This window comes from Enhydra lutris, unplaced genomic scaffold (assembly GCF_002288905.1).
Source record: "Enhydra lutris kenyoni isolate GAN:26980312 unplaced genomic scaffold, ASM228890v2 scaffoldscaffold12, whole genome shotgun sequence".
Taxonomy (NCBI): Eukaryota; Metazoa; Chordata; class Mammalia; order Carnivora; family Mustelidae; genus Enhydra; species Enhydra lutris.
This window is the reverse complement of record NW_019154096.1, coordinates 46108437-46133089: the sequence shown is the minus strand read 5'-3', so window position 1 is coordinate 46133089 and position 24653 is coordinate 46108437. Positions and strand designations below refer to the sequence as shown.

The window sequence follows — 24653 nt, the reverse complement described above, 5'->3', positions numbered from 1 at the left end:
CTGCCAAACTGGTGCTTGTAGCAGCTGATTCAGTTCATACTTTCTCTTGCGGTGGCTGAGTTCTTGTTTCTCTGCATCCCTAAACTGCAGTAGCTGTCATCAGACTTTCATATTTTTGCTATTTATTGAATGTAAATATTATTCTTAAGCTTTTTTACACGAATTTTTTTTTTTTTTTTTTTTTCTAATTTGGTATAAACCTACCAATGTCAGAATGGAGACTGAGCCTAAGGGGAGTAAAGTAATTTGCTTAAGGTCATGCAGTGGAAGCTGGCTGAGGCTGGATGAGATGAGAGCTCTGTGAGCACCAAAGCTGGGCCTGTTTCTCTGCACTTCTCTGCCTAAGGGTCTTGCCACCAACTCTAGCAGAGCCCAGTTGATTTAAGGACTAATTACAGAGTTCTGTGCTTTATGTCCTGCTTGTCCTTTCATTTCCTTGTCTCACTGTTTCTTGAGAAATTCCATCAGCTAGACTTCCTGTTTTTAGTAAACTCTTTTAAAGGATTTGTTATAAAAGGATTAATAAACTTAACAGTGAGCCTGACTCTTTGGCCCATTTGTTTTTTGGATTTTTAAAATTATTACAGGCACACCTGGGTGGCTCAGTCTGTTAAGCATCTGCCTTCGGCTCAGGTAGTGATCTCAGGGTCCTGGGATCAAGCCTGTGTTGTGCTCCCTGCTCAGTGGGGTGTCTGCTTCTCCCTCTCCCTCTTTGTGCACTCACTCTCTCTCTCTCTCAAGTAAATAAATAAAAATTTTTAAAAACTTATTATTATAAAACAGTACCCATTTATTAGCTCCTAGTTTTATAGGTCTGAAGTCTGGCATGGCATGGCATGGAATTCTTTGCTCAGGGTATCACAGGCTGAAACCAAGATACTGACTACATAAAATGCCCACCTGGGAAAAACATCTTCCAAGGTTATTCTTAACCATAGGCAAAATTCAGTTCCTTTTAGCCATCAGACTGAGATCACCATTTCCATGCTGGCTGTCAACCAGGGGCTGCTCTGAGCTCCTAAATGTCACCTGTATTCCTTGCTACACGGTCCTGTAGCCGTGATGGTATGCTGGTCAGTTCTTTCTTATTTTTTGAATCTTTGACTTCTTCCTCTGCCACTTGCCAAGAAAAATGCTTTGTATGTATGTATTGATTTATTATTTAAAAATTTTTTTTGGTTGGCTCATCATACCTAGTATCCGTGTTTCTCTGTCAATGGATTGAGAGCTGACTATCCTGATCCCAAGATAGTTATAGTGGAGAACCCCTTCCTCTTTCTGATTCAGGTACCTCGGAGGACATGGAGCTGCCACGCTGGGCTGTGTTCCCAAGTGGACTGTAACTTCCTTCTGTCATTGTGTATTAGAAAAGATGAAAACATCTAGGCAGCAAAGAATATGTAGATTGATGGAATAGTTACCTATTTATGGCTGAAAGCCACTTTTCAGAGCAGATGTGACTGAGCTTCTCTTCAGCAGTTTGGCCAGAGGTCCCATATCATTAGATATAGGACCTCAGGTGAGCTAAATTGTTGTTGACAATGATTCTTTTGGCTCTTTGTTTCTTTTAACTTTGTGTTGTAAAGTATAGCAAGTATGCATAAGCCTGTGTGTGGTTCTGATCAATTATTCTTGTTATTCTTACTTTTGTTGCTATTTAAAGAATCAAGTAAATGAATGTTCTGCTGTTATATATATATGAATCACTGAATTTTCAAAAACTGAGCACACCATGGAACGAGTGAAGAAACAGAGCATTACCTGCACCTCCCTAGCCCTCTTTGTGCCCCTTTGTAGTCACTGTCCATCCCCTAAGGGTAACCTCTGTCTGACTTCTAGTAACCCAGGTTAGTTTTGCCTGTTTTTATGCTTTATATAAGTGAAATGAAAAACTGTGTATTCTTTTGTGTTTGACTTCTCTCACTGTACCTTGAGGTTGTGAACTTCGTTCATACTGTTGCATAGAAACAGTGGATTATTCATTCTCTTTGCTAGTCTAGTATTCTGTCGCAGTTCTTTTGCTCATTTTAATACAGCATCGTCAGTGTTTTGCCATAATCTGTGGTCTAGTGTGTTTGGTGTATGTTCCTACTTTATCTCTATTTTTATTTTATTTATTTATTTATTTATTGAGATTTATTTATTTTAGAAAGAGAGTATGAGCATGTCAGCAGGCACATGTGGGCACAGGGGGAAGGGCAGAGGCACAGGGAAAGAAGCAAATTCCCTACCAAGCACAGAGCCACAACCCCAAGATTGTGACCAGAGCTGAAACCAAGAGTCAGATGCTCAGTTGACTGACCCACCCAGGTGCCCCATGTCTTATTTTTAAAATGGGCCTAAAAATAAAAGAATAGGGACTAGAATGCTAGGATGTTCAGGTGCACTGAAGTTAAAGTAGGATGTTCTAGAGCTGGCTAACCTGATGGAACTTTAATGTTCTAGATGGAGGGAGGCCATGATCTCGGTCTACATAAGCTTTGATCTGAGGGTTGTTTTTTTAAACCGAGAATATTGACCTGATTGTGAGTAGGCAAATCAGAGCACATTTAGACTAAAATTCTGGTTTTGATCTCACACTATGACATTTATAGTCTGTTGAAATAAAACTTAATTTCTCCAAACTTGAGTGTCCCGGTGTCATTTAGTTCACATATTATAGAAATCTGAGCTTCACAGTCTAAATGACTAAGGAAAATGTAACGACTAGTATCCTCTGGAATTGAGGCTTTTAGAATCTTCGGTTAGTAGGAAAGGAAGATACCATCAGTATGCAAGTTTTACCTTAATATGAGAGAACTTCAAAACATTACCCAGCAAAAAGTGCTTTTTCTTCTAGATACTTTTTTTAAAAGATCATATTTATTTATTTGTGAGAGAGAGCGAGCACAAGAAGGGGACAGAGGTATAGAGAGAGGGAGAAGCCGACTCCACGGAGCAGGGAGCCCAGTATGGGACTGGGTTCCAGGACCCTGGGATTATGACCTGAGCTGAAGACAGATGCTTAACTGACGGAGCCACCCAGGCACCCCTCTTCTGGATACTTTTAAGAGCACTTGAATCCCTCAGATAGAGTGAGGGGATATCTCAGGACCCCAAGTAGAGCAAATCTGGAATTGAATTTAAGTAATTTCTTAAGTAAGAAACTGAGAGGACTGGTTAAGAACCTGAAAACTTGACTAAAAAGCTACTGCTAGTGAATATTGAGTACATTTGATTGCTTTGTGACTAGAAAAAGTTTAATAAGCACATTGTTAGGCTGTTGCTTGCACACACTCTCCACTAGATCTGTGGATTCAAACACTGAGGCATCTCACCTTGGCGCAGGACTATGCAGTCATACAGGGCTAAAGACTGGATCTAAGAGCGCCATCTGGTGGTTCTTTATAGATACCCAAGTTAATGAAAGGGACTCTTCCAATGCCAGTTCAGCACAGCCATTATAATGGCCCAAGGAAAGAAAATATATAAAGAATGTTTTTTTTTTTTTTTTAAGGATTTTATTTATTTATTTGACAAAGAGATAGCACAAGTAGGCAGAGTGGCAAGCAGAGGGAGAAGCAGGCTCTCTGCTGAGCAGGGAGCCAATCCCAGGACCCTGGATGACCTGAGCTGAAGACAGACGCTTAACTGACTGAGCCACCCACCCAGGTGCCCCAAGAATGTGTTCTGCCATAGTTTCATCTCTGCAGATGAAAGCAACCCATTTAGTAGTGTAAGAAGGAACAACAATTAAAGTTGTTATACAAGGATTTTAGGATGTTTCTAGTCAAGATGCTATTTTGGGGGAGACTCCAATCACTAGAATTCTCCGAGTCCCTAAATGGCAGGATTTTTATTAGAAAGGTAGTACTTAGAGATTGTGACCATTTGCTTTTGACTTGCCTAGTTTACTGTAATTGAGTTATTACATTTTGTAAGAGATCTCCGTGGTTCATATATATGTATGCACATTGCTTGAGACTTATAAAAATAGCATTGCATCCTATTTTTACCAGTCTAGATCAAATCCATGAGAATTCACATCACAAATTTAATGTTACAGCCAAGAATAGTACATTTCTTTCCACAAGTAACTTGGCAAGTTCCAAAAAGATCCCTCAGTGACTTTCTTCAATTAATTATGGAGCACATAGGGAATCGAAAATTAAAGTAAGTGTGAATGGAGGCCATGTAGATCTCATTTTGTCCTATAAGTGCTCGTAATACCTACTATCTCATAGGGATTTTAAGGTGTATAATTTTCATAAAGCCCTTTAAGTTCCTAAGGGGACATTCTCTGTGTTTTAAAATGTTATTAATTTGTGTTCTTCTTTCCTGTGTATCCGGCTTACATTCAGACATATTAACTAATCATTATGTGTGTTAGCTAGAACTCTGTTTTTTAAGTTTACTTTATAGCAATGTCCATAACAATTCCATAACTTTAAAGTTCACATATTTTTCTTTTTCTAAAAAATGTTTTTCTTCCTTTTCAGGTAACAAATATACTTTAGAGACTAGACCAAACCAAGAAGGCATTGATGTAAGACAGGAGCTACTGAAATTCCATTCTACTTATTATTCATCCAACTTAATGGCTATTTGTGTGTTAGGTCGAGGTAAGAATCCTTAAAATTTTCCATAGAATTGGATAATCTTAGTTTTCCATTTGACTCTTTCAAAGTATTGGGAGAAGAATATACGGTCTTTTATCTACAGAGAGGCTTTTGAAAATGATATCCTTGTTGGAGAATATGTGGAGGGGAATTTTGTTTTTAACTCTGTATTCTAAAAAGGAGTATAGATGCTTTAAAATGGAGACCTGAGAAAAATATACAGTAGGCACTATATATAAAAGGCACTATATATAGTAGGCACTATATATAGTAGGTCCTATAAACATATAAAAGCAAAGAAAGGAAGTATAAACAGATTAATAGATTTGACCTTGTAGCAATTCAGAAAACTAGGAATAGGATTAAAAGGCAGGTGAAGGGTGGGGGGAATCAGATGATGGTACACTGGAAAAATGATTTGGAATATAAATAAAGGTTTAAAGGTTTGACTATTTATTTTCTTATTTTTTAATTTTATTTTTTAAGTTTTTATTTTAATTCCAGTTAATATGCAGTGTTATATTAGTTTCAGGTGTACAGTATACTGATTCAACAATTCTGTACATTACCCAGTGCTCATCATGACAAAAGTGCGTTCCTTAATCCCCATCAACTATTCCATCCATCCCCCTCAACTTCCCCTCTGGTAACCATCAGTTTGTTCTTTGTCATTACAAGTCTGTTTCTTGATTTGTCTCTCTCCTTCCCCGCCCCCTTGTTTTGTTTCTTAAATTCCACATAAGAATGAAATCATAGGGCGCCTGGGTGGCTCAGTGGGTTAAGCCGCTGCCTTCGGCTCAGGTCATGATCTCAGGGTCCTGGGCTCAGGTCACGATCTCAGGGTCCTGGGATCGAGTCCCGCATCGGGCTCTCTGCTCAGCAGGGAGCCTGCTTCCCTCTCTCTCTCTTTCTGCCTGCCTCTCCGTCTACTTGTGATCTCTCTCTGTCAAATAAATAAATAAAATCTTAAAAAAAAAAAAGCATGAAATCATATAGTATTGGTCTTTCTCTGACTGACTTATTTCTCTTAGCATTATGCTGTCTAGCTCTGTCAGTGTTGTTGCAGATGGTAACATTTCATTCTTTTTTATGGATGAGTAATATAATCCATTCTCTCTCTCTCTGTCTCTCTCTCTCTATATATCACATCTTTATTCATTCATTTATTTGTGGATACTTGGGTACTTCCACATAAAGGTTTGACTTTTTAAATGCAAATTAAGTAAGACAATGTACTGTTTCCTCCTGTTAAATTACCATAATTTTGTTTTTGTTTTAAGTAATACTCATTATGGAGGAGCAGTGCCCTTTTTGTGTTGGTGATGGTGTATACAATTTATGCAGTTGTTCTAGACTTTCTGGAGAACAAATTAACAAGGTGTATCACCCTTAAAAAGTTTGTTTTTACTTCTAGAAATGCAGTCTAAGGAAATAACCAGAGTTGTTCAAAAAGTGGATGTACTAGGATGTTTCTGTCAGTATAGTATTAGTGAAAAGTTAGAAATGATCTGATTGTTCAACTAATGGAAGGTAGGTTAAATAATGATGTTATAGCTATGTAATATGGCATCTTATAGAAAACTGCATGTCTTCTCCCACTTTCTGTTCTCCTTCCTGCTTTATTTTTCTTTACAACATTTATTACCACCTGAAATATTAAATATTTATTTGTCATTGTCCACCATACTAGAAAGTAATGTACTTGAGAATAGAAGCTATTCTGTTCACTGCTTTGTCTGCAGTGCCTGAGTTAGTGCTTGACCATCATAGGCACATGGTAAATATATATTGAGTGAATAAATAATTTTATGACAGTGTTTCAATAACATGGGAAAATATTCTTAATATGTCCAATAGAAAGCAAAAGCACTCTATAAAAACAATGTGCTATATGGTCTCTTTGGGGATTTATAAAAACTTACAATAGACATATATAATATAGACATAAGACAAAATAAACATATACTAGAAATTTAATGTGATATAGTAGTTGGGAATCATGCTCTAGACTCTTACAACTTGAGTTTGAATTCCAGATATACCACCTACTTAGCTGTGCGGCCTTGAGCTAACAGACTTTTCAGATCTCTGTACTCTAGTTTTTACATTTTTAAAATGGAAGTGTGCTACCTCACAAGCTGTTATTAGGTTTAATCAAGGTAACGTGGAAGTGTTTAGCATGGTGCCTGGCACATAGCAAACGCTCCATAAACGGTAGCTGCTTTTAGCATCCCATAATCCTGAGATTATGAGCAACTTTTGTTTCCTTCTTTTTGCATTTGTTTTTCGTTTTCTACTTTTGGCAAATGTTACATTTGTAAGTAGAAAATAAACAACTATATATATTTTAAGTTGGTAATAGGAACCAGGATATAAAATGGGTCCAAGGAGTGAAGGCAATAAAATAAAAGGAGTCTTTGTAACTCTGTGTGCTTGCTAACAGTAGCTAGTTCTAGAGTGTTAAGTAACCCTGGGTATTTAGAGCCTAGTCCTGGGAATATTTTTATCTGTGTTGTGTTGAAATAAAAAACACTTGATTTCAGTAAGCACTTACTGGGCAAGTGATGATGACAACAGATGAATCATCCAGGAGGCCTGCCTTCCTTGTTCCCTGTTTATTGGAAGTGACAGAACAAGTGTCTAAAAGAAACAGATGTTTCAGTTTCCTGATTGGATACACACCACTCTCCTAGTGGGACTGACCTGTGCTCAGTTCAGTGGATTTGATGAGGGCCTGGGAGAGGTGTCCTTGCAGCACAAGAGGTGTGAGGAGGAAACAGGAACTCTCAGGTTTAATAGAAAATCTGCTCCTTCTTCTAGGATGAGGGGGAGAGAAAGAGTAAGCACGTGGAAGGATCTCTATCACAAAGGGACAAAAAGGTTTTTCTCTGTTCTCCCACCACCATCCCTCTAGTTGTGACAGCACTAATTACCTGGAAACTTGGCAAATAGGTAACTATCAAGTACAGACCCTGGGATTGCCAAATCCTCATGATGTCACGATGAAAGGGACTTGCTTCCGTGATGTCCCGTAGCGCACTGCAGAGGGGAAAAGACAGACTGCAGTATCATAGAGCTGCTTTACCTTTAAAAAAACTACACTGTGAACCTAATGCTTTCAGGGTAGAAATACTCGAAAGGCTCACCAGGCAGAACCTTGCTTTAATAAGCCTCGCTCTTGCCAGCCCCTCAGCCTGGTAAAGCTTTGTGTACTGCCCACCTTGTTTCAAGTCACATGTTCCATCTGTGCATGAAGATATGCCTGCCGTCTCTTGCTCCAGATACACTTACTCCATTCCTGAGCTTCCTTGTCATATAACGAGCAGCCGCTGGTCTGCCTTGTATTGGATTCTGGACATTTTGAGGTCCTGTGTACATGTCAGAAAAAATAGAAGTAAAAATATGTACGTTTAATACGTGAAGTACAAATGCTCATATTCATAGGCCTAAAGGAGAATTTCATACTATATAAAGGCAGATCTCAAGTAGTGATTAAGTGCTCTCTTAAAAAGTTCAAAATGGGTTACAGAATACCGAGGGAAATTTCTTACTTGATCCAAATGCTTCCTGACAGTTACAGGTGATTTGAATGTTTATACCATATATAAATACCCTATTCTTGAGGAGACAGAATCAAGGTGAGTGGTTATCTTGTTTATTAAAAGATAACTTTTTGGGCACCTCGCTGGCTCAGTCAGAGCATGTCACTCTTGATCTCAGGTTCCATGAGTTCAAGCCCCATGTTGGACATAGAGATTACTTAAAAAGAAAACAACAGCAACAACAAAAAAAACAGTCCTTTTTCCACTTTTTAATTTTTTGAATGATGGAAATACGTATACACAGAAAAAAATTTACTCCACATGGAAAGATACAAAGTAGAAATCAAGTTTTTCTCTTTTCTCCCATCCTGTGATAATAGTGCCCTCTCCTCAAAAATCTCACCTTATGGGCACCTGGGTGGCTCAGTTGGTTAAGCAACTGCCTTAGGCTCAGGTCATGATCCTGGAGTCCTGGGATCGAGTCCCATATCGGGCTCCCAGCTCCATGGGGAGTCTGCTTCTCCCTCTGACCTCCCCTCTCATGCGCTCTCTCTCTGTCTCTCAAATAAGTAAATTTTTAAAAAGAACCTTAAAAAAAAAAATCTAAAAAAAAAAAAAAAATCTCACCTTAAGTCATTTTTTGTTATACTTCCAAAAGTGGGATTTTGTTAATATACTCACACGTAAGTATGCCTGTTAAAAAAATTGAGATTGCCTGCCATTTTCACTTCATAGAGCTTTAAGATATTTTTGTATCAGCACATAGAGATCTCTCCCTTATTAATGACTGCATAAAATTCTAATGTATAGACATTTAATAATATTCACATACTCGTAGATGTTTAGGTCATCTCTAGTTTTTGTTATTAAAAAAATGCTGCAGGGACGCCTGGGTGGCTCAGTTGGTTAAGCAGCTGCCTTCGGCTCAGGTCATGATCCCAGCGTCCTGGGATCGAGTCCCACATCGGGCTCCTTGCTCGTCAGGGAGCCTGCTTCTCCCTCTGCCTGCCATTCTGTCTGCCTGTGCTCGTTCTCTCTCCCTCTCTCTCTCTGACAAATAAATAAATAAAATCTTTAAAAAAAAAAAATGCTGCAGTGAACATGCCATACATGTTTATAAACTTTTCAAGTATAACTCTTTATAAAAGAATATAGGTAGGTGATAACATAGAATAACTTCAAGTGGCCATTTCATTCTAACCGTAATTACAAGCCTTTGAATGGGTTTGGCACATTATGATACAGAACCATATAATGTTAGACCTTGGAAGAGACATGTGATCATCTCCCCCAGTGTTCTCATTTTACAGAGCCTGAAGTGGTTAACCAGGGTTGTCCAGGTAGTCAGTTGATATGGTTGGTGAAGCCAGGGTTAGGATCCAAGTCGTCTCATCTCCCCACCCAGGACTCTTTTCACTATTTTGTACTCTTTTCCCACAGAATCACTCACAAGTTCTAATATTTGACTTTTAACAATGGGCTTAGACTGTGTCTGTTTATAAAGTATATGCTATCATCGATCAGCTGATGGTTTCATATGTGCCTGTTGGCAGTTGTAGATCAATTAGTTTTCCAAATGCAGCCAACTCTTCTTTTACTGTTTTAATACACGTTTTAAATTTATTGCAAGACAACATTTGTAAAACAGTTTTTAAACCGTAAAGAGCTAGACATGTGTGAGGTATAGTTACCGGTATGGCTCGGCTTTAGAAGTTGCACAGGCCCCGACGGGATTGAGCAGAGTGCTTCAGTTTCATCAGATGCAGCTTTAAAAAAATCATAGGTTTTCTTTTTAATAGTCTGGAGGTTTTTCAGGAGATCCTAAGGTTTTGTTTAGCTTTACTGAGATATGATTGACATGTAACATTGGATAAGTTTAAGGTATACAATATAGTGATTTTATATATGTATAAAAGATCCTAAGGTTTTAAATACTGCCTGTCATGTTACAAGTAGTTTAAGTTCTGTTTTCATTATTTTCTTACAGAATCTTTAGACGACCTAACTGATCTGGTGGTAAAGTTATTTTCTGAAGTTGAGAACAAAAATGTCCCACTGCCAGAATTTCCTGAACACCCTTTCCAAGAAGAACATCTTAAAGTAAGTGCATGTATTTCTGTTATTTTTTCTTTTTTAATTCAGGGTCATAATATATGCCAGTTTACCAAAGAGTAGATGAAAAATTTTGGAAGTTTTATTTATACAGGTTTTTTTCATCCTTTTTTTTTTTTAAGGATTTAATTAATCTATTTTGAGAGAGAGAGAAAATGAGTGGTGGGGAGAGGCAGACAGGGAGAGAGAGAGAGAAGCAGACTCCCCACTGAGCAGAAAGACCAATGTGGGGTTCGATCCCAGGACCCAGAGACCATGACCCGAGTTGAAGGCAGACATCCAACTGACTGAACCACCCAGGTGCCCGTGTTTATACAGTTTTTAATATTTGTTTGGATAGTTGAATCAGTTTCACATTTATTAGGGATATGTATCACCAAAGAGATATCGACATATATCTGATCTTTGCATACTAAAAGTAGTTATGGTAGTAGAGCCTTGCTAAACTGTAGAAGCTCTTCTCCAGTGCCAGAAGGCAAGCATATTGAGCCGCATGGCCGAGGGGACCAGACATGGGCTGTACACCAACTGTAATGAAAGTCCATTTAGAAAGAGCCCAAGCCAATTACTGTTTGTGGTCAGTACAGTTTTCTCTGGGGCAATTGATTCTCTTGAATTTGGGATTTTTCCATGAAAATCTGTATTTTTCATAGTTCATAAATATTTTATTCAGTAGGAGTTGATATAGCTAATCTTTCTTGATTTTTTTTTCCAGCAACTTTACAAAATAGTACCCATTAAGGACATTAGGAATCTTTACGTGACATTTCCCATACCTGACCTTCAGAAATACTACAAATCAAATCCTGGCCATTATCTTGGTCATCTCATTGGTCATGAAGGTCCTGGAAGTCTGTTATCAGAACTTAAATCAAAAGGTAAGTCTTTTGGGTACCAGCTTCCGAGGGTAGTACCACACATCCTTTTACTCTGGCTCTTATTTTCTCCTAGATTTTTTTGTGTGAAGGAACATATTTGGATGAGACAGTTTTGGGTTTATGGGAGAGTGAGGTGGTGGTTGTTAATGTGCTTTTGATTTTTTGCTCTGGGTTCTCCCCCTGCCGCCATAATTTGTTTTACTCTTCAGTATTGTGCAGCGAGGTTTAGATTTTTCAAGAGATTGTGCTGCATGTTTTAAATAACAGACAGGTTCAAAAGTAAAAGTTCACGTTGGTATTCTTTCTCATCTCTGTGGAATAACAGTACACATTATTTATTTGCCTGCTCTTACCCATCAGACCAGAGGTTGTATAAGGATCTAGTTAGTAGGTGATTCCAAGGCCCCTCTCAGCTCAGGCTCTTCTTTCATGACTTAAAGAGTCCTGAGGAAACCTCCCAACCCGAAAAAATCCCTTCAGTCTTCCACAGTGTCTGAAGTAGTTTTTCTGAACCAATTTTTTCTGCTTTTTTGTGCAAATGATCCATTGTAATATCTTGGGAACATACAGTATAAATTTAAAAAAAAAATTCTTTATCTTAAAGGAAGCTACACATATAAGCCTGTTTTGATTTCCTTTGAATTTTACAGGCTGGGTAAATACTCTTGTTGGTGGACAGAAGGAAGGAGCCCGAGGTTTTATGTTTTTTATCATTAATGTGGACCTGACTGAGGAAGGATTATGTAAGTATTGACCTGTTTGTTTTTTAATGAAAATTGACTTCTTATGATAAATTCTTAAAATTTTCTTAATGCTGTGGATCTGTTTTATGTAAAGCCATAAAGCCTTTAATTCATACAATTCATCCATTGTATTTTTCATGTGCAGCTTGGCCTTCATTTCATGGATGACTTTTTCCTCCTTAACAACCTGTCATTATGTTACATTTATGAAATGTGTCCTTGGCCTTTCGTTGGCTCATTAACTTCCCCAAAGTCCCTTCTGTCCCATGTCCTAGAGCCTGGAGGGCCATGTGTGTGGAACCCTAAAACCAGTGTCAGGGAGGTGAGGACTCCATTTCTACCTACCTGACTTTACCTTAGGAGTGAGCTCACTGCTTTGAAGGATACAAAGACTGAATGGTTTTTAAGTGTGCCCCTTTCTTCCAGTACACGTTGAAGATATAATTTTGCACATGTTTCAGTACATTCAGAAGTTACGTGCAGAAGGACCTCAAGAATGGGTTTTCCAAGAGTGCAAGGTAATTTTGTTTCACCAAAATTTTTCTTAAGGAAATTTTTTCAGGAAACATATATATGTGAATTAATTTAAATTTAAGGCCCAATGAAACTTTTAAAGTTTTGGGGTTTTTTGTTGTTGTTATTTAAACTCTAAAATCTTGCAATGCGTAATAGCTTTAGTTAAAGCTTAGTTGTACTACTCTGATTGACTACCTGGGGCACAATTAGGGCTAAAGCATCAAGTAACTTTTTTTCGGAGGGAAAAAGGAATTGCTTTTCTGTCCCTCAGAACAAAGCCAGCAGTTTCTTGAGCTTGTATCTATCAGGGCGTACCTTAGTGTTTGCCAAAAGCTTCATGAGCCTCTGTCATTTTCAGATCTGCTGACAAAAATCTACAGTGAACTTTGAAAGAAATTGTGAATTGTTTTTTATATGATTATGTTCTTAAAAGTGCTTTTATTGTATGTTTGGAAAAGCCTCGCTATCTCTTACTATTTTTTAATAAAACAGATGTTCTCTTTCAGAATTTTACTATTATTGCTTTATTTTTAAAGTTCAATTTATTTGAGAGAGAGTGCGCACAGGGGAGAGGGACAGCGGGAAGGGCAGTGTTTAAGCAGACACAGGGCTCTATCCCACAACCCTGAGATATGACCTGAGCCAAGACCAGAAGTTGGACACTCAACCACCCGCGCCACCCAGGTGTCCCTGCCAGAATTTTAAAGCCTTCTTTAAAATGTTTTTTAGAAATATGTGCTTTATATTTAAGGCTTATTGAGATTCTGAAATGTATTTTTAAGATAAGAGAAATCCAGGCGCCTAGGTGGCTCGGTGGGTTAAGCCTCTGCCTACGACTCAGGTCATGATCTCAAGGTCCTGGGATTGAGTCCCGCATTAGGCTCTCTGCTTGGTGAGGAGCCTGCTCCCCCCTCTCCCTCTGCCTGCCTCTCTACTTACTTGTGATCTCTCTCTCTCTCTCTCTCTCTCTGTCAAATTAAAAAAATAAATAAATAAAAAGAGAGAAATCCTGGTTTTTTTGTGTGGTTTTTTTTTCAAGATTTTCTTTATTTGAGAGAGAGAGTGAGTGAGAGATAGCACAAGTGGGGGAGCAGCAGGCAGAGGGAGAAGCAGGATCTCCGCTGAGCAGGGAGACTGTATGTGGGACTCGATCCGAGGACCCTGGGATCATAACCTGAGCCAAAGGCAGCCGCTTAACCAGCTGAGCCACCCAGGTGCCCAAAAGAAGTTCTTTTTACTTAGGTTAAAGTTTAAAGGGATACTCTGCTTGTGGAACTTAGGATAGGAGCTTCTAATCTGGGTGCAATTCTCTGAATGGATCAACAAAATGATCATCTGTGTAACTGTTGATCTTGCAAAGTTCTTGCACAATTTTCCTAAATTCTTTGACTAATAGTTTCAATATTTTAGGCTAAACAATCATACTCTGTTTTGGTTATTTTCATTTGTGTTCGGTACATTTCTAAATCAAGCATAGCTGATTTTTCCTGATAAAGTTAAATATGGAGTAGAAAGTCTGTAGTGCAAGCTAGACACTAAAAAAAGAACTTTTTTTAAGTATTTCTAAGTAGTAGTTGACTTACATGTAATTGGATTAATTTTCCATTTTAGGACTTGAATGCTGTTGCATTTAGGTTTAAAGATAAAGAGAGGCCACGGGGCTATACCTCTAAGATTGCAGGAATATTGCATGTAAGTTTGTTATTTTATGTATACATTAGTATATAGAGTATTTTTGTGATCCTGCATATATTACCTTCAGTACTACACGAATGATAAAAATAGAAACTGTAGTATAAAACTTCAGATGTTGTAGCAACCTGGCAAACTTTGATGTCAAACCATGCTTAAAATCTTAATTTTCATCACCCTAAAAATTATCATCTATAATATTTCTCATTACAGAGGCATTTTGTTTCTTGGATTTAAATATTTTAAATATTTGAAATATTTTTCAATTCTACAATGTATCAGTTGCTGATTGTGTGAAAGCTATAAAGATCATCTACTGGTCTCCATTTCTGTTGCTACTACCCTAGTCTGAGCTACCATCATTTCTTGCCTTGACTACCATTATAATCTCTTACCTGGGATCTCTGTTTTCCCTCTTGTTTCACACTATAGTTTATTTTTCCAGCCTCAGGAATATTTTGAAAACCAAAATCAGATTGTTTGTCTCTCTGTGTAATCCTTCAGTAGTTCCCTATCAGAATAAAATCCAAAATGGCATGTTGGATTACAAAGTGATCTGCCTGACTCTCTAACCATGTTCTATATGACTCCCCAACCCATCTCCCTGTTCTTTCCCCTCCAGCTGTACTGGCTGCCTGCCTGCCTAATTTTCAAGTGTTAAGTTTATTCTCCCTCATGGAACCTTTTACATTAGCTGTTTTCTCTGCCTAGAACTCCTCTCTCTTGTCTTTGCATGGCTTGGTTCTTATTTGGGTTTCCACTTAAGTGTGTCTTCCTCACAGAGACCTTCCCTGACCTCTCAGTCATGCCCTGCCCCTTTTTATTTCATAGCACCTATCACTATAACAACACAATTTGTTTATTGTCTGCCTCCCTCCTAATTAGAATATAAGCTCCTTGGGTCCAGTAAGTGAAGGGGATTAAGAGTGCACTTACCTTGATGAACACTGAGCAATAATATAGAATTGTTGAATCACTGTACATCCGAAGCTAATATAACACTCTATGTTAACCAAACTGGAATAAAAAAAACCAAAACCTTAAAACCCTGGTCACTCCCTCTCCTAACTTACATGTTCATTGTTCTGTATTTTAGTTCAGCCTTGAGTCTTAATCCCCAAATGAATTATTATTATTATTAACTGCATTATTGTATACCACAATAAAAAAAAAAGGAATATAAGCTCATTAGGGAGCAGGGATATCATCTGTCTTGCCTGGCACAGAGTAGATGTTTGTTAAATATTTGTTGAACAAGTGACTCAATCTGTCTCAGTATATTGGAAGTTGCTCTTACTAATAAAAAACACCTTCGACATTATTTTTCTTCACTAGCCAAAAATATAAGCCACTCCTCCCCCAGCACCTTTCTAAATGCTTTTCTAATTTCATTCATAGAAATTTGAGAGGAAATTCTGTTTATAAAAATGTGTGTACTTTATAGTAAGAATCCTACAGGTGTCAGCATTTCACTATCAAATTTTCTTCATTAACAAGGATTCAGTTTTTAGCCAGAAATATTACACTTTTCCCTGAAAAAATTGTGATTTTGCTCTCAATAATGTAAATGTATTTGGGGATTAACTGCAAAATCATCCTGCAATAGGAAACTGCTTCAAGTGTGGTAAGAAAGAAAAAGGAAATTTTTCCAGCTGAGTAAAATTTAGTTGAAGGAGGATGGGGGGATGTAAAATAATGGGTTTAATGTGTTAGATATTTGTTTGCTCTTAATAAGTTAGACTCTGTAGTAGCCTTGCACATTTCATTTATCTATTTATTTTCCTTTTAATAAGTATTATCCCCTAGAAGAAGTGCTCACAGCTGAATATTTACTGGAAGAATTTAGACCTGACTTAATAGAGATGGTTCTCGACAAACTCAGACCAGAAAATGTCCGGTGAGTCACTCTATAGATTTTACTGCTACATACTATATTTTCAATAATGGCTAGAAGCTGAAAATTTGGAACTGTGAGTAAAACGTTTTTAAACTTGTTATGGAGCATGATTAAAGTAGAAAGAATAGAAACATCAGCAAATCAAAACATGACCAGCCTTTGTTATCTTTAACCACTGCTCCTCACTCATTTTCCCTCCACTCTAGATTATTTTGAGGAAGGACCTCTAAAACATGAAGACTTTTTATTTATTTTTTATTTATTTATTTTAAAGATTTTATTTATTTATTTGACAGAGAGATCACAAGTAGGCAGGCAGGGAGTGGGTGGGGAAGCAGGCTCTCCGGTGAGCAGAGAGCCGGATGCGGGGCTCCGTCCCAGGACCCTGAGATCATGACCTGAGCCGAAGGCAGAGGCTTAACCCACTGAGCCACCCAGGTGCCCTAAAACCATGAAGACTTTTTTTTTTAAAAAATGAAGCAAGGGGTGCCTGGGTAGCTCAGTCGGTTGGGCTTCTGACTCCTGATTTTGGCTCAGGTCATGACCTCAGGGTCCCGGGATTGAGCCCGCATCAGGCTTCATGCTCAGAAGGGAGTCTGTTGAGGATTCTCCCCCATCTCTCTCTTTTTCTCTTTCTCCCACTCATTCTCTCTCTCTCAAATAAATAAATAAATATTAAAAAGAAATCATAATTTCATTGTCATGAATAAAATGTAGTAATAGATCATCTTAACCTGACTTCATCCCAACTCAAATCACTGTACATATCTGGCTTCATAAACAAGTGAGGACACCCTCTTTTTTCTTAAGTGGAAGTAGGGATTACAGTCTCAAAAGCCTTCTCACTGACCAGTGATTAACCAGCAGATCAAAAGTTGGAGGAGCTCTCACAGTAACAAATATGTTCTTATTAGAGGAGGTTCAGCCCTACAGAGCTTATGAACTATCCCATGATATTTCTGCCTTAAAATTGAATTTCATCCATGTTTTCCAAAGTGAAATAATACCAGAAGTATATTTAAGGGGCACATATTTTGCATTTTTATTTTTTCTCCTCTGTCAAGCACGTATTTCCAAAATTCTCCTGGGAACATGGAGATTGAGTAAATATGTTTTTTGGAACAGTCATTTTATGAATAAAATCAACAATCTGGCTGAAGATTTTGAAGAAGAAAAATCCTTCTGACCGAACTGTTCCATCAGTGTCTTTTTCCTAGTTACCATTGTTTGCATTTTTCCAGACATGTACTGGCAACAAACGATGGGAAAATTAAAAGAAATATTATTGGTAGTTATGTAATGTGATAAATATGATAAAATGACATAGAACTCATTCTATGTACACATTCTATCAAATATAATTTTCCTAGTTTGGGTATTTTACTATAATTAATGTAAGATGTATCCATTGAGGGAACTGGGTGAAGAGTACATGGAACCTCCCTGTATTATTTTTGTAACTTCTGTGAATTTGTAATTATTTCAGACTTGAAAGAAAAAATATTTACAATAGCAACAAAAATGTAACATAACTAGGAATGAATTTAATCAAAGATAAGCAAGACTTCATCATACAAAACTACAAAACAGTGCTGAAAGAAGTTAAAGACCTTGTTAGGAGACTTGCTATTAAATTTTCTCCAGGCTGATTCAGAGGCTCTGTGTAATCACAATCAAAATCCTTGTAGCCTTTTTTCCTTCAGTAATTGGTAAATTGATTCCAAAATACCTATGGGCATACAAAGGACCTGGATTATCCATACACCTTTTTTTTTTTTTTTTTTTTTTTAAGATTTTTTTATTTATTTTAGAGTGAGAGCAGATGTGGGGCAGGGGGAAGGGCATCAGGAGAGAGAGGGAGAATCTCGAGCAGACCCCATGCTGAGCCTGGAGCCGGACGGGGGACTTGAACCTAGGATCCTGAGATAATGACTTGAGCTGAAACCAAAAGTCAGATGCTGAACCAACTGAGCCACCCATGTGCCCAGCCCTAACACCCTTGAACATAAAAACAAAAGTTGGAGGACTCAAGCTGCTGGATTTAAAGGCTAACTATAAAGCTATGTTAATTAAGACATTGTGCATTGGCCTGAGGATCAAAAAGAAATCATTAGCATAGAACAGAGCCCAGAAATAGGCCCACACATACATGCTCAGAGAATTTTTGTTTTGGTGGTGGTAAAACACATGAAATTTACAGTTTTAACCATTTCTAGGTTTGCAATTCAGTATTATGTTCATATTGTTAAATATATTCATATTGTGAAGCAGATCTCCAGAACTTTATCACATTGTAAAACTGAAACTGTGCCCATTAAACAACAAGTCCTCTTTTCTCCCTCCTACCATCTCCTGGTAACCACCATTCTGTTTTGTTTTCATGAATTTGACTACTTATTATGTAATATCAGTGAACTCATACAATATATCTTTGTTTCACTTAACATAATGTCTGTTAGATTCAAAGGTGTTGTACTATGTGACAGAATTTGTTTTGCCAAATCTACAAATATGACTGTAGAGTCTTGGCCACATGCCCTGCTTAAATCATAAATAAATCTTTGCTTAGGAGTTCTTGCTGAATCCATGCAGGTCCTAGGATACTGGGTTCTTGTCTAAATGTTTGGTAGTCTGATAGTTAACTAGAATTTTATGAGAGGTCAGTGCCTATGGCTTATGCTTTTATAGGCTCCACATTTGTCCATCTCCATCTTCTGCCTCTTCTCTCATCCTCTGGTATTTCTTTTCTTTCTTTCTTTTTTTTTTTTTAATATTTTATTTATTTGGCAGAGAAAGACATAGCAAGAGAGGGAACACAAGCAGGGGAGTGGGAGAGGGAGAAGCAGGCTCCTTGCTGAGCAGGGAGCCCGATGTAGGGCTTGATCCTAGGACTCTGGGATCGTGACCCGAGCCAAAGGCAGACGCTTAATGACTGAGTCACCCAGGTGCCTCACCTCCGGTATTTCTAAAAAGGTGGTGGGCAGTGATCCTTTTGGGATTTGTTAGTTGCCTAAGTATCAGAGAATGTGAATGATCTGCACTGGAGATGTGAATTCATTTGAATTACTTGGCTGGCTCACTCATTAATACTGGCCTGGGTTTTGACCACCTTTTTTTCTGTTGTTTGGTCCACCTTTGCAGTTTAAAGACCCATGTTTTTTCTTTTTTCTAAAAGATTTTATTTATTTATTTGAGGGAGAGAGTGTGTACAAGTATCAGGAGGGGCAGAGAGAGAGGGTGAAGCAGGCTTCTCTCTGAGCAGAGAGCCCAACGTGGGCCTCAGTCCCAGTACCTGGGATCACGACCTGAGCTGAAGGCAATGGACTGCTTAATGGACTGAGCCATGCAGGCACCCCGGCCCATGTGTTTTCTAAAAACAATATAAATAAGATGTTATTAGTCCTGTCATCTGCCAGCCTAAGACCAGTGTATCACATTTTGCTTTAGGTCTTATGTCCTATTGGATTATGAGGTCCTTCCAGGTAAGAACTGTGTTTTTTTCAGAATCAAGTTACCAAGGGCTCAAAAAAAGGTGGTTGACTTCCCTAAGCCTTTAGCCTAACCTTTCTTGATTCCTTCTTTCTTTAAGAAACCCCTTTAAGAAGTGTTTTTTTTTATCATGTTTCATGAACCTCTATTTCTTCAGCACTGTAGCCTTCCTATTACAATTCTTTAAGGCTTTGGGTTTCATCAATAATTTTTTTTTTGTACTTTTTTTCTTCTTTGAGGCATGTTTTTTGGAAATAGGATTTGATATCATGATATGGTAGAATTCTTCCGGTGGAAGGATAGAATTCATCTACTTAGAATCCTTATTTAAAAAGTAATGAAACCGAAGCTCAGAGGCTTGCCTAATTTAGATCTTAACTGTGATTTTGGCAAGATCTCAAAGAAAATGAGTCAGAGTATTGACCAGAATCCAAGTTTCTGATGGCCAGATCTGTACTCTCTGTACTAATTCTGTTTGAATTCATCACAGTTACCTGTGAAGCCTCTTCTCATTCTTGGATGTCTTTCTTTGCTCTCTCAGGAATTATTTGCCAAAGTCTCATGAGAATTCATGTCTGGGGAGCCATATTCCCGATTGTCTATAGTCAGGATGCTTATTGTTTCTGAAAGAGTGCTGTCCAGCCATAACAGCTGTTCATTTCCTCTGAACATTTCTAAATGGCTGACTTGAAGTTGGTAGTGGGCATTCATTCTAGCCCACTGCTGTAAGTTTCACTGTAAGTTCACTGCTGTAAGTTTCAGTATGAAAAGAAAAGTTCTTTTCTCTCCCCTAAGGACTGTATAGTACCATATCAGCAGCCAATTCTTTGTGGATACAATTAAAGAATAGCCTGGGTAGCTCAGTCGTTTAAGCCTCTGCCTTCCGCTCAGGTTATGATCTCGGGGTCCTGGGATTAAGCCCCGTGTTGGGCTCTCTGCTCAGCAGGGGGCCTGCTTCCCCCGCCACCCTCCCCCTGCCTGCCTCTCTGCCCATTTGTGATCCCTCTCTCTCCCCGTCAAATAAATAAGTAAAATCTAAAAAAAAAAAAATAAATAAAAAAAAATAGCCTTGTCACATACACACACTTAAAAAACTCGTCAAGACTATTTTTAAGCATAATTAGATTTCCAGCAGATAGTCTAAGGATGCAGCAGTCTCTGTGCTAGTTTCTCTCAGCTGTCTGCAGTTAAATATTTTGCAGCTCTCCATGGCATACTTAGATTACTGTGCTTTCTCTTCTTTTTCTCCTAACTTAAGTCTCTTACACTTTCATACTCTGGTTTGTAGATTTTGGTGTAAGTTTGATGTGTATATGCTGTGTCTCTTTTGTTATTCCTCTTGCTTACCTTTATTTATTTATTTAAGATTTTTTATTTATTTACTTGACAGAGAGAGAGAAGTCACAAGTAGGCAGAGAAGCAGGCATAGGGGAAGGGGGAAGCAGGCTCTCTGCTGAGCAGAGAGCCCGATGTGGGGCTCCATCCCAGGACCCTGAGATCATGACCTGAGCTGAAGGCAGAGGCTTAACCCACTGAGCCACCCAGGCACCCCTATAATTTATTTATTTATATTAACATATAATGTATTATTAGCCCCAGGGATACAGGTCTGTGCCCTGTAATTTATTTTTGAATTGTCTTTCACTGTGTGTTTCAGTTCTGAATTCTTCAGTGGTACACTAATTCTTGTTTTGCAAATGTATCCCTCTTTGTTAGACCAGTATTTGATGTTTGCCTTGTTTGAGGGAACTGTGTTCATCTATTTCGTACTTACTTGCTTAGAATAACATTTCAAATATTACCCATCCACTTTACTTTGGCATACAGCTGTCTAAATCCCTTAGGATTGTACCTGGCCAGTCCCCCCTTATTTCCCCCTTCGTAACCTGAGCATTACTGCGCAGCCGCCAGTGTCTGTTGCATTTTGTGTCAGAAGTCATCCTCCAAAGCCTCTGGCAGTTCTCCCCGAGCTTTTTCACTTTCTCTCAGGACAGAGTTGAAAGTGCTCTTGTTGCAGGGGCTGTGTCCACTCCCAGATGAATGCTTCATGAATGTTTACGAGTTGTCATCAATCTCTTGTACATTGTTCTGATGCGTGGGCTGTCATTCAGGGAGACCAAAGCCACCAGTGTAACAAACTTGTCCAAAATCAGGCACCTTGTGGAAGAGAAGATGGTAATACCATCTGTCTACCAAGTTATTTTACTTCCTAACACAATTTTCAGAGTTCTCCTTGAGACTTAGCCCATTCATTTTTTTAGGAAGTCAGCAGGAGTAGAAGCACTTTCTTGGGCTGAGTCTTAGCAGGTTCTCCCATGTATTGAAAGAAAGTCCTAAACAAACATTACATGTCCTTCATGTGGCCATGTGAGTTCTGTATGCACCCTATGTATACCCCTCAAAAGGAATTCTCAAAATGCCAACATGGAACATTTCTTCTGGACACAGTAACAGAACTCTTCCATCCATTAAGCCTTACGATTCCTCCCTGTGTTTGTATGGAAAATATTCTTATTCAGCACGTTTTTTTAAAAATTTTTTTTTTAATTTTTAAAAGATTATTTATTTATTTGACAGAGATCCCAAGTAGGCAGAGAGGCAGGAAGAGAGAGAGAGAGGGAGAAGCAGGCTCCCTGCTGAGCAGAGAGCCCGATGTGGGGCTCAATCCCAGGACCCTGGGATCCTGACCTGAGCCGAAGGCAGAGGCTTTAACCCACTGAGCCACCCAGGTGCCCCTCAGCATGTTTTTCGAACTGGTAGTGGTCAGAGGCAGCTAGGCCAGATCAGGAATACCATCAGCTGGGGGATTAGTCAGCCATACTCACAGAGAGGTTAGTCAGATTGCTTTTATCTACCCTACACCAGGCAGTAGGACTAAGTCCAGCTAGCCAGGTAGAGTATTTTGTCTAGAATAAATAAGAAATGGACAGTGGTTCTGATGGTCAGGCATTGGAGTTGCGAAGGTCCAATGAGGAGTAGGAACACATTGAAAATGGATGGGTATTCGGTAAAGGGGAGTTTTCATTGCAAGTAGTGGGCTTTCAGCTGTGAGATGGACATTCAGAGGCTAGAACCAAACCTCTGAGAGGATGGATAAGAACAAGTGGGAGAAGACATAGGCCTTGTTACTTGAATTGGGATGTAAGGGAGAAGTGGGATCAGTGACAGGACTGACCTCATGGCAAGCCATCAAAGCTCTTGGCCTAGAGCTTCTTTATCCACAAGATTCAAATAAGATTGGTCCCAGGCTGGCACTGAGTCTGCTGAGAGGATGGCAGTGATTCCCACTTTGATAATTACAAGGCAGCAGAGGCAGAAATGTCCTTGATGATGCTGCAGGGGACAGGAGTTCTGCTGTGGTATACAGAGCTGCTTTTGCTATGCTTCTCGTAATCTTCTGTTCACATATCTTTTGACATCATCTTATCTCTACCCTCTCTCCCTGAACTTTTTTTCCTTCTGACTTTTTTTCTGGGCTGTTTCTGTCTTGCCCTCAATGAAAGATTTTAATAAACCAGAACATAAGTGTTTCTTGGTCTTGTTTTCTTTACCTCTAGAAGTATAAAGGCCAATATAGTTGATGGTAGTCTCTGGCAGGAAAAAAACCCACGGAGCACAAACTTAGCAAATAATAATAAAAGTATGTTTTTGTTTTTTTGGATCTCTGGATGAGCCAATAAGGGTGGGTTGGTTTTTTTTTTTTCTCTTACCATTTTTGTTAACCCCGGGCCTCAGCTGTTCCTGGGAAGGAGTACTTTGTTTTGCTTTTTTAAAGACTATTTTTCAACTGACTTGGTTCCATTTTTTCCCTAGCTACTCTTCTTTTAAAATTTTAGTCAGTAGCATTACCCACAAGATTCCTGCATGCAGTTTTTCACATTAAAAATGAAGGGCTCTAGCCAAAGGGTAATAGAGACCGTGATCAGAAGCCTCTATATTTGATTGCCTGTTTTGATTAAGCGTTATTGGATTTACTGGGTCTTAGCATGCTCTTGGATATTATGTACGTTTTCATGACTCAGGTTTTATAAATGCATATATACAACATGAGTTTATAGTGTTTGTTTGTTTTTTTCCACTTACCTTTAGGGTTGCAATAGTTTCCAAGTCCTTTGAAGGAAAAACTGACCGCACAGAAGAGTGGTACGGAACCCAGTACAAGCAAGAAGCTATACCAGATGAAGTCATTAAGGTAGGGTTCGTTCATCTGTGAATAAACTTGATGTGTGAGGGACACACAAGAGCATGAGCTTTCCACATCAACCAACTCACAGCCCAGAGTATGGAGAGTGATGGCCCACGGCTGTCTGTGCTGTCCTGAACAAAATGAACAAGGAGATGGAGAACTAGAGAGATTTTTGCATTAAGAAATGGCACTATGGCCACCTTCTCTTGTGTCTGTTAGATCAGCAGAGCTGAAAGCAGACTCCCGGCTTCACGCACTCAGAGATCACTGAAGTCCAAAGTACACAGAGGAGCAAAACAGGCAAGAAGAGATGGAAGTAGAGAGCATGAAAGACAGATAACAAGGGCTCCAGAGGCCTTATGGTCATTCTGTGTATACAGGTGGGAGCGGACTCTGGATTCACACTGTCTTCACTTTAGGAGATGCTATATTGTATGCCTCATGTTGTCTTGTTGCTCTTTTTTCTAAGTAAGGGAGTTAAAATTTGCTTCAAAACAGGCGTGTTTAGATAGTATCTTACCGCATTCATCAGTAGTCCAGATTTTGTTTCTGAGTCTTTTCTACTTGTCTAGTGTTTTTTCTTTTTTGGTTTTCATTGTCATTTTATCTTTGAGATTGTGTCCTTTATTCATGGGAAGACACCAGAAAGCCTTGCTCTGACTAGATTCTAGTTAAACTTGAGTAATGGACATTTCTTTTTCTTTTTTTAATGATTTTATTTATTTATTTGGCAGAGAGAGATATCACAAATAGGCAGAGAGGCAGGCAGAGGGGGAGGGGGAAGCAGGCTCCCTGCTTAGCAGGGAGCCTGATATGGGGCTTGATCCCAGGACCCTGAGATCATGACCAGAGCTGAGGGCAGAGGCTCAACCCACTGAGCCACCCAGGCGCCCAGTAATGGACATTTCTTAAGTATACCTGTGTAATACAGAAAAAAAAAAGAAATAGTTTAAGAAAATCATTGCTGGTACTTCTCTGACATGTTCACAACATAGGATGA

General features: G+C 38.7%; 1 protein-coding gene across 3 annotated transcripts in view; it reads left to right on the top strand.

The window, feature by feature from the left end:
• LOC111144834 (insulin degrading enzyme) overlaps positions 1–24653 on the top strand; it is a 109463-nt gene that overhangs the window by 49874 nt on the left and 34936 nt on the right. For 2 of the 3 annotated variants that reach the window (XM_022499354.1, XM_022499353.1), the window contains exons 5-12: positions 4479–4601; positions 10128–10240; positions 10968–11130; positions 11781–11873; positions 12300–12391; positions 14001–14081; positions 15875–15978; positions 23557–23659. In XM_022499354.1, coding sequence (XP_022355062.1) covers positions 4479–4601; positions 10128–10240; positions 10968–11130; positions 11781–11873; positions 12300–12391; positions 14001–14081; positions 15875–15978; positions 23557–23659 — 872 coding nt within the window. The remainder of the gene's footprint in view (positions 1–4478; positions 4602–10127; positions 10241–10967; positions 11131–11780; positions 11874–12299; positions 12392–14000; positions 14082–15874; positions 15979–23556; positions 23660–24653) is intronic. The other variant, XM_022499355.1, reaches the window with a different exon arrangement.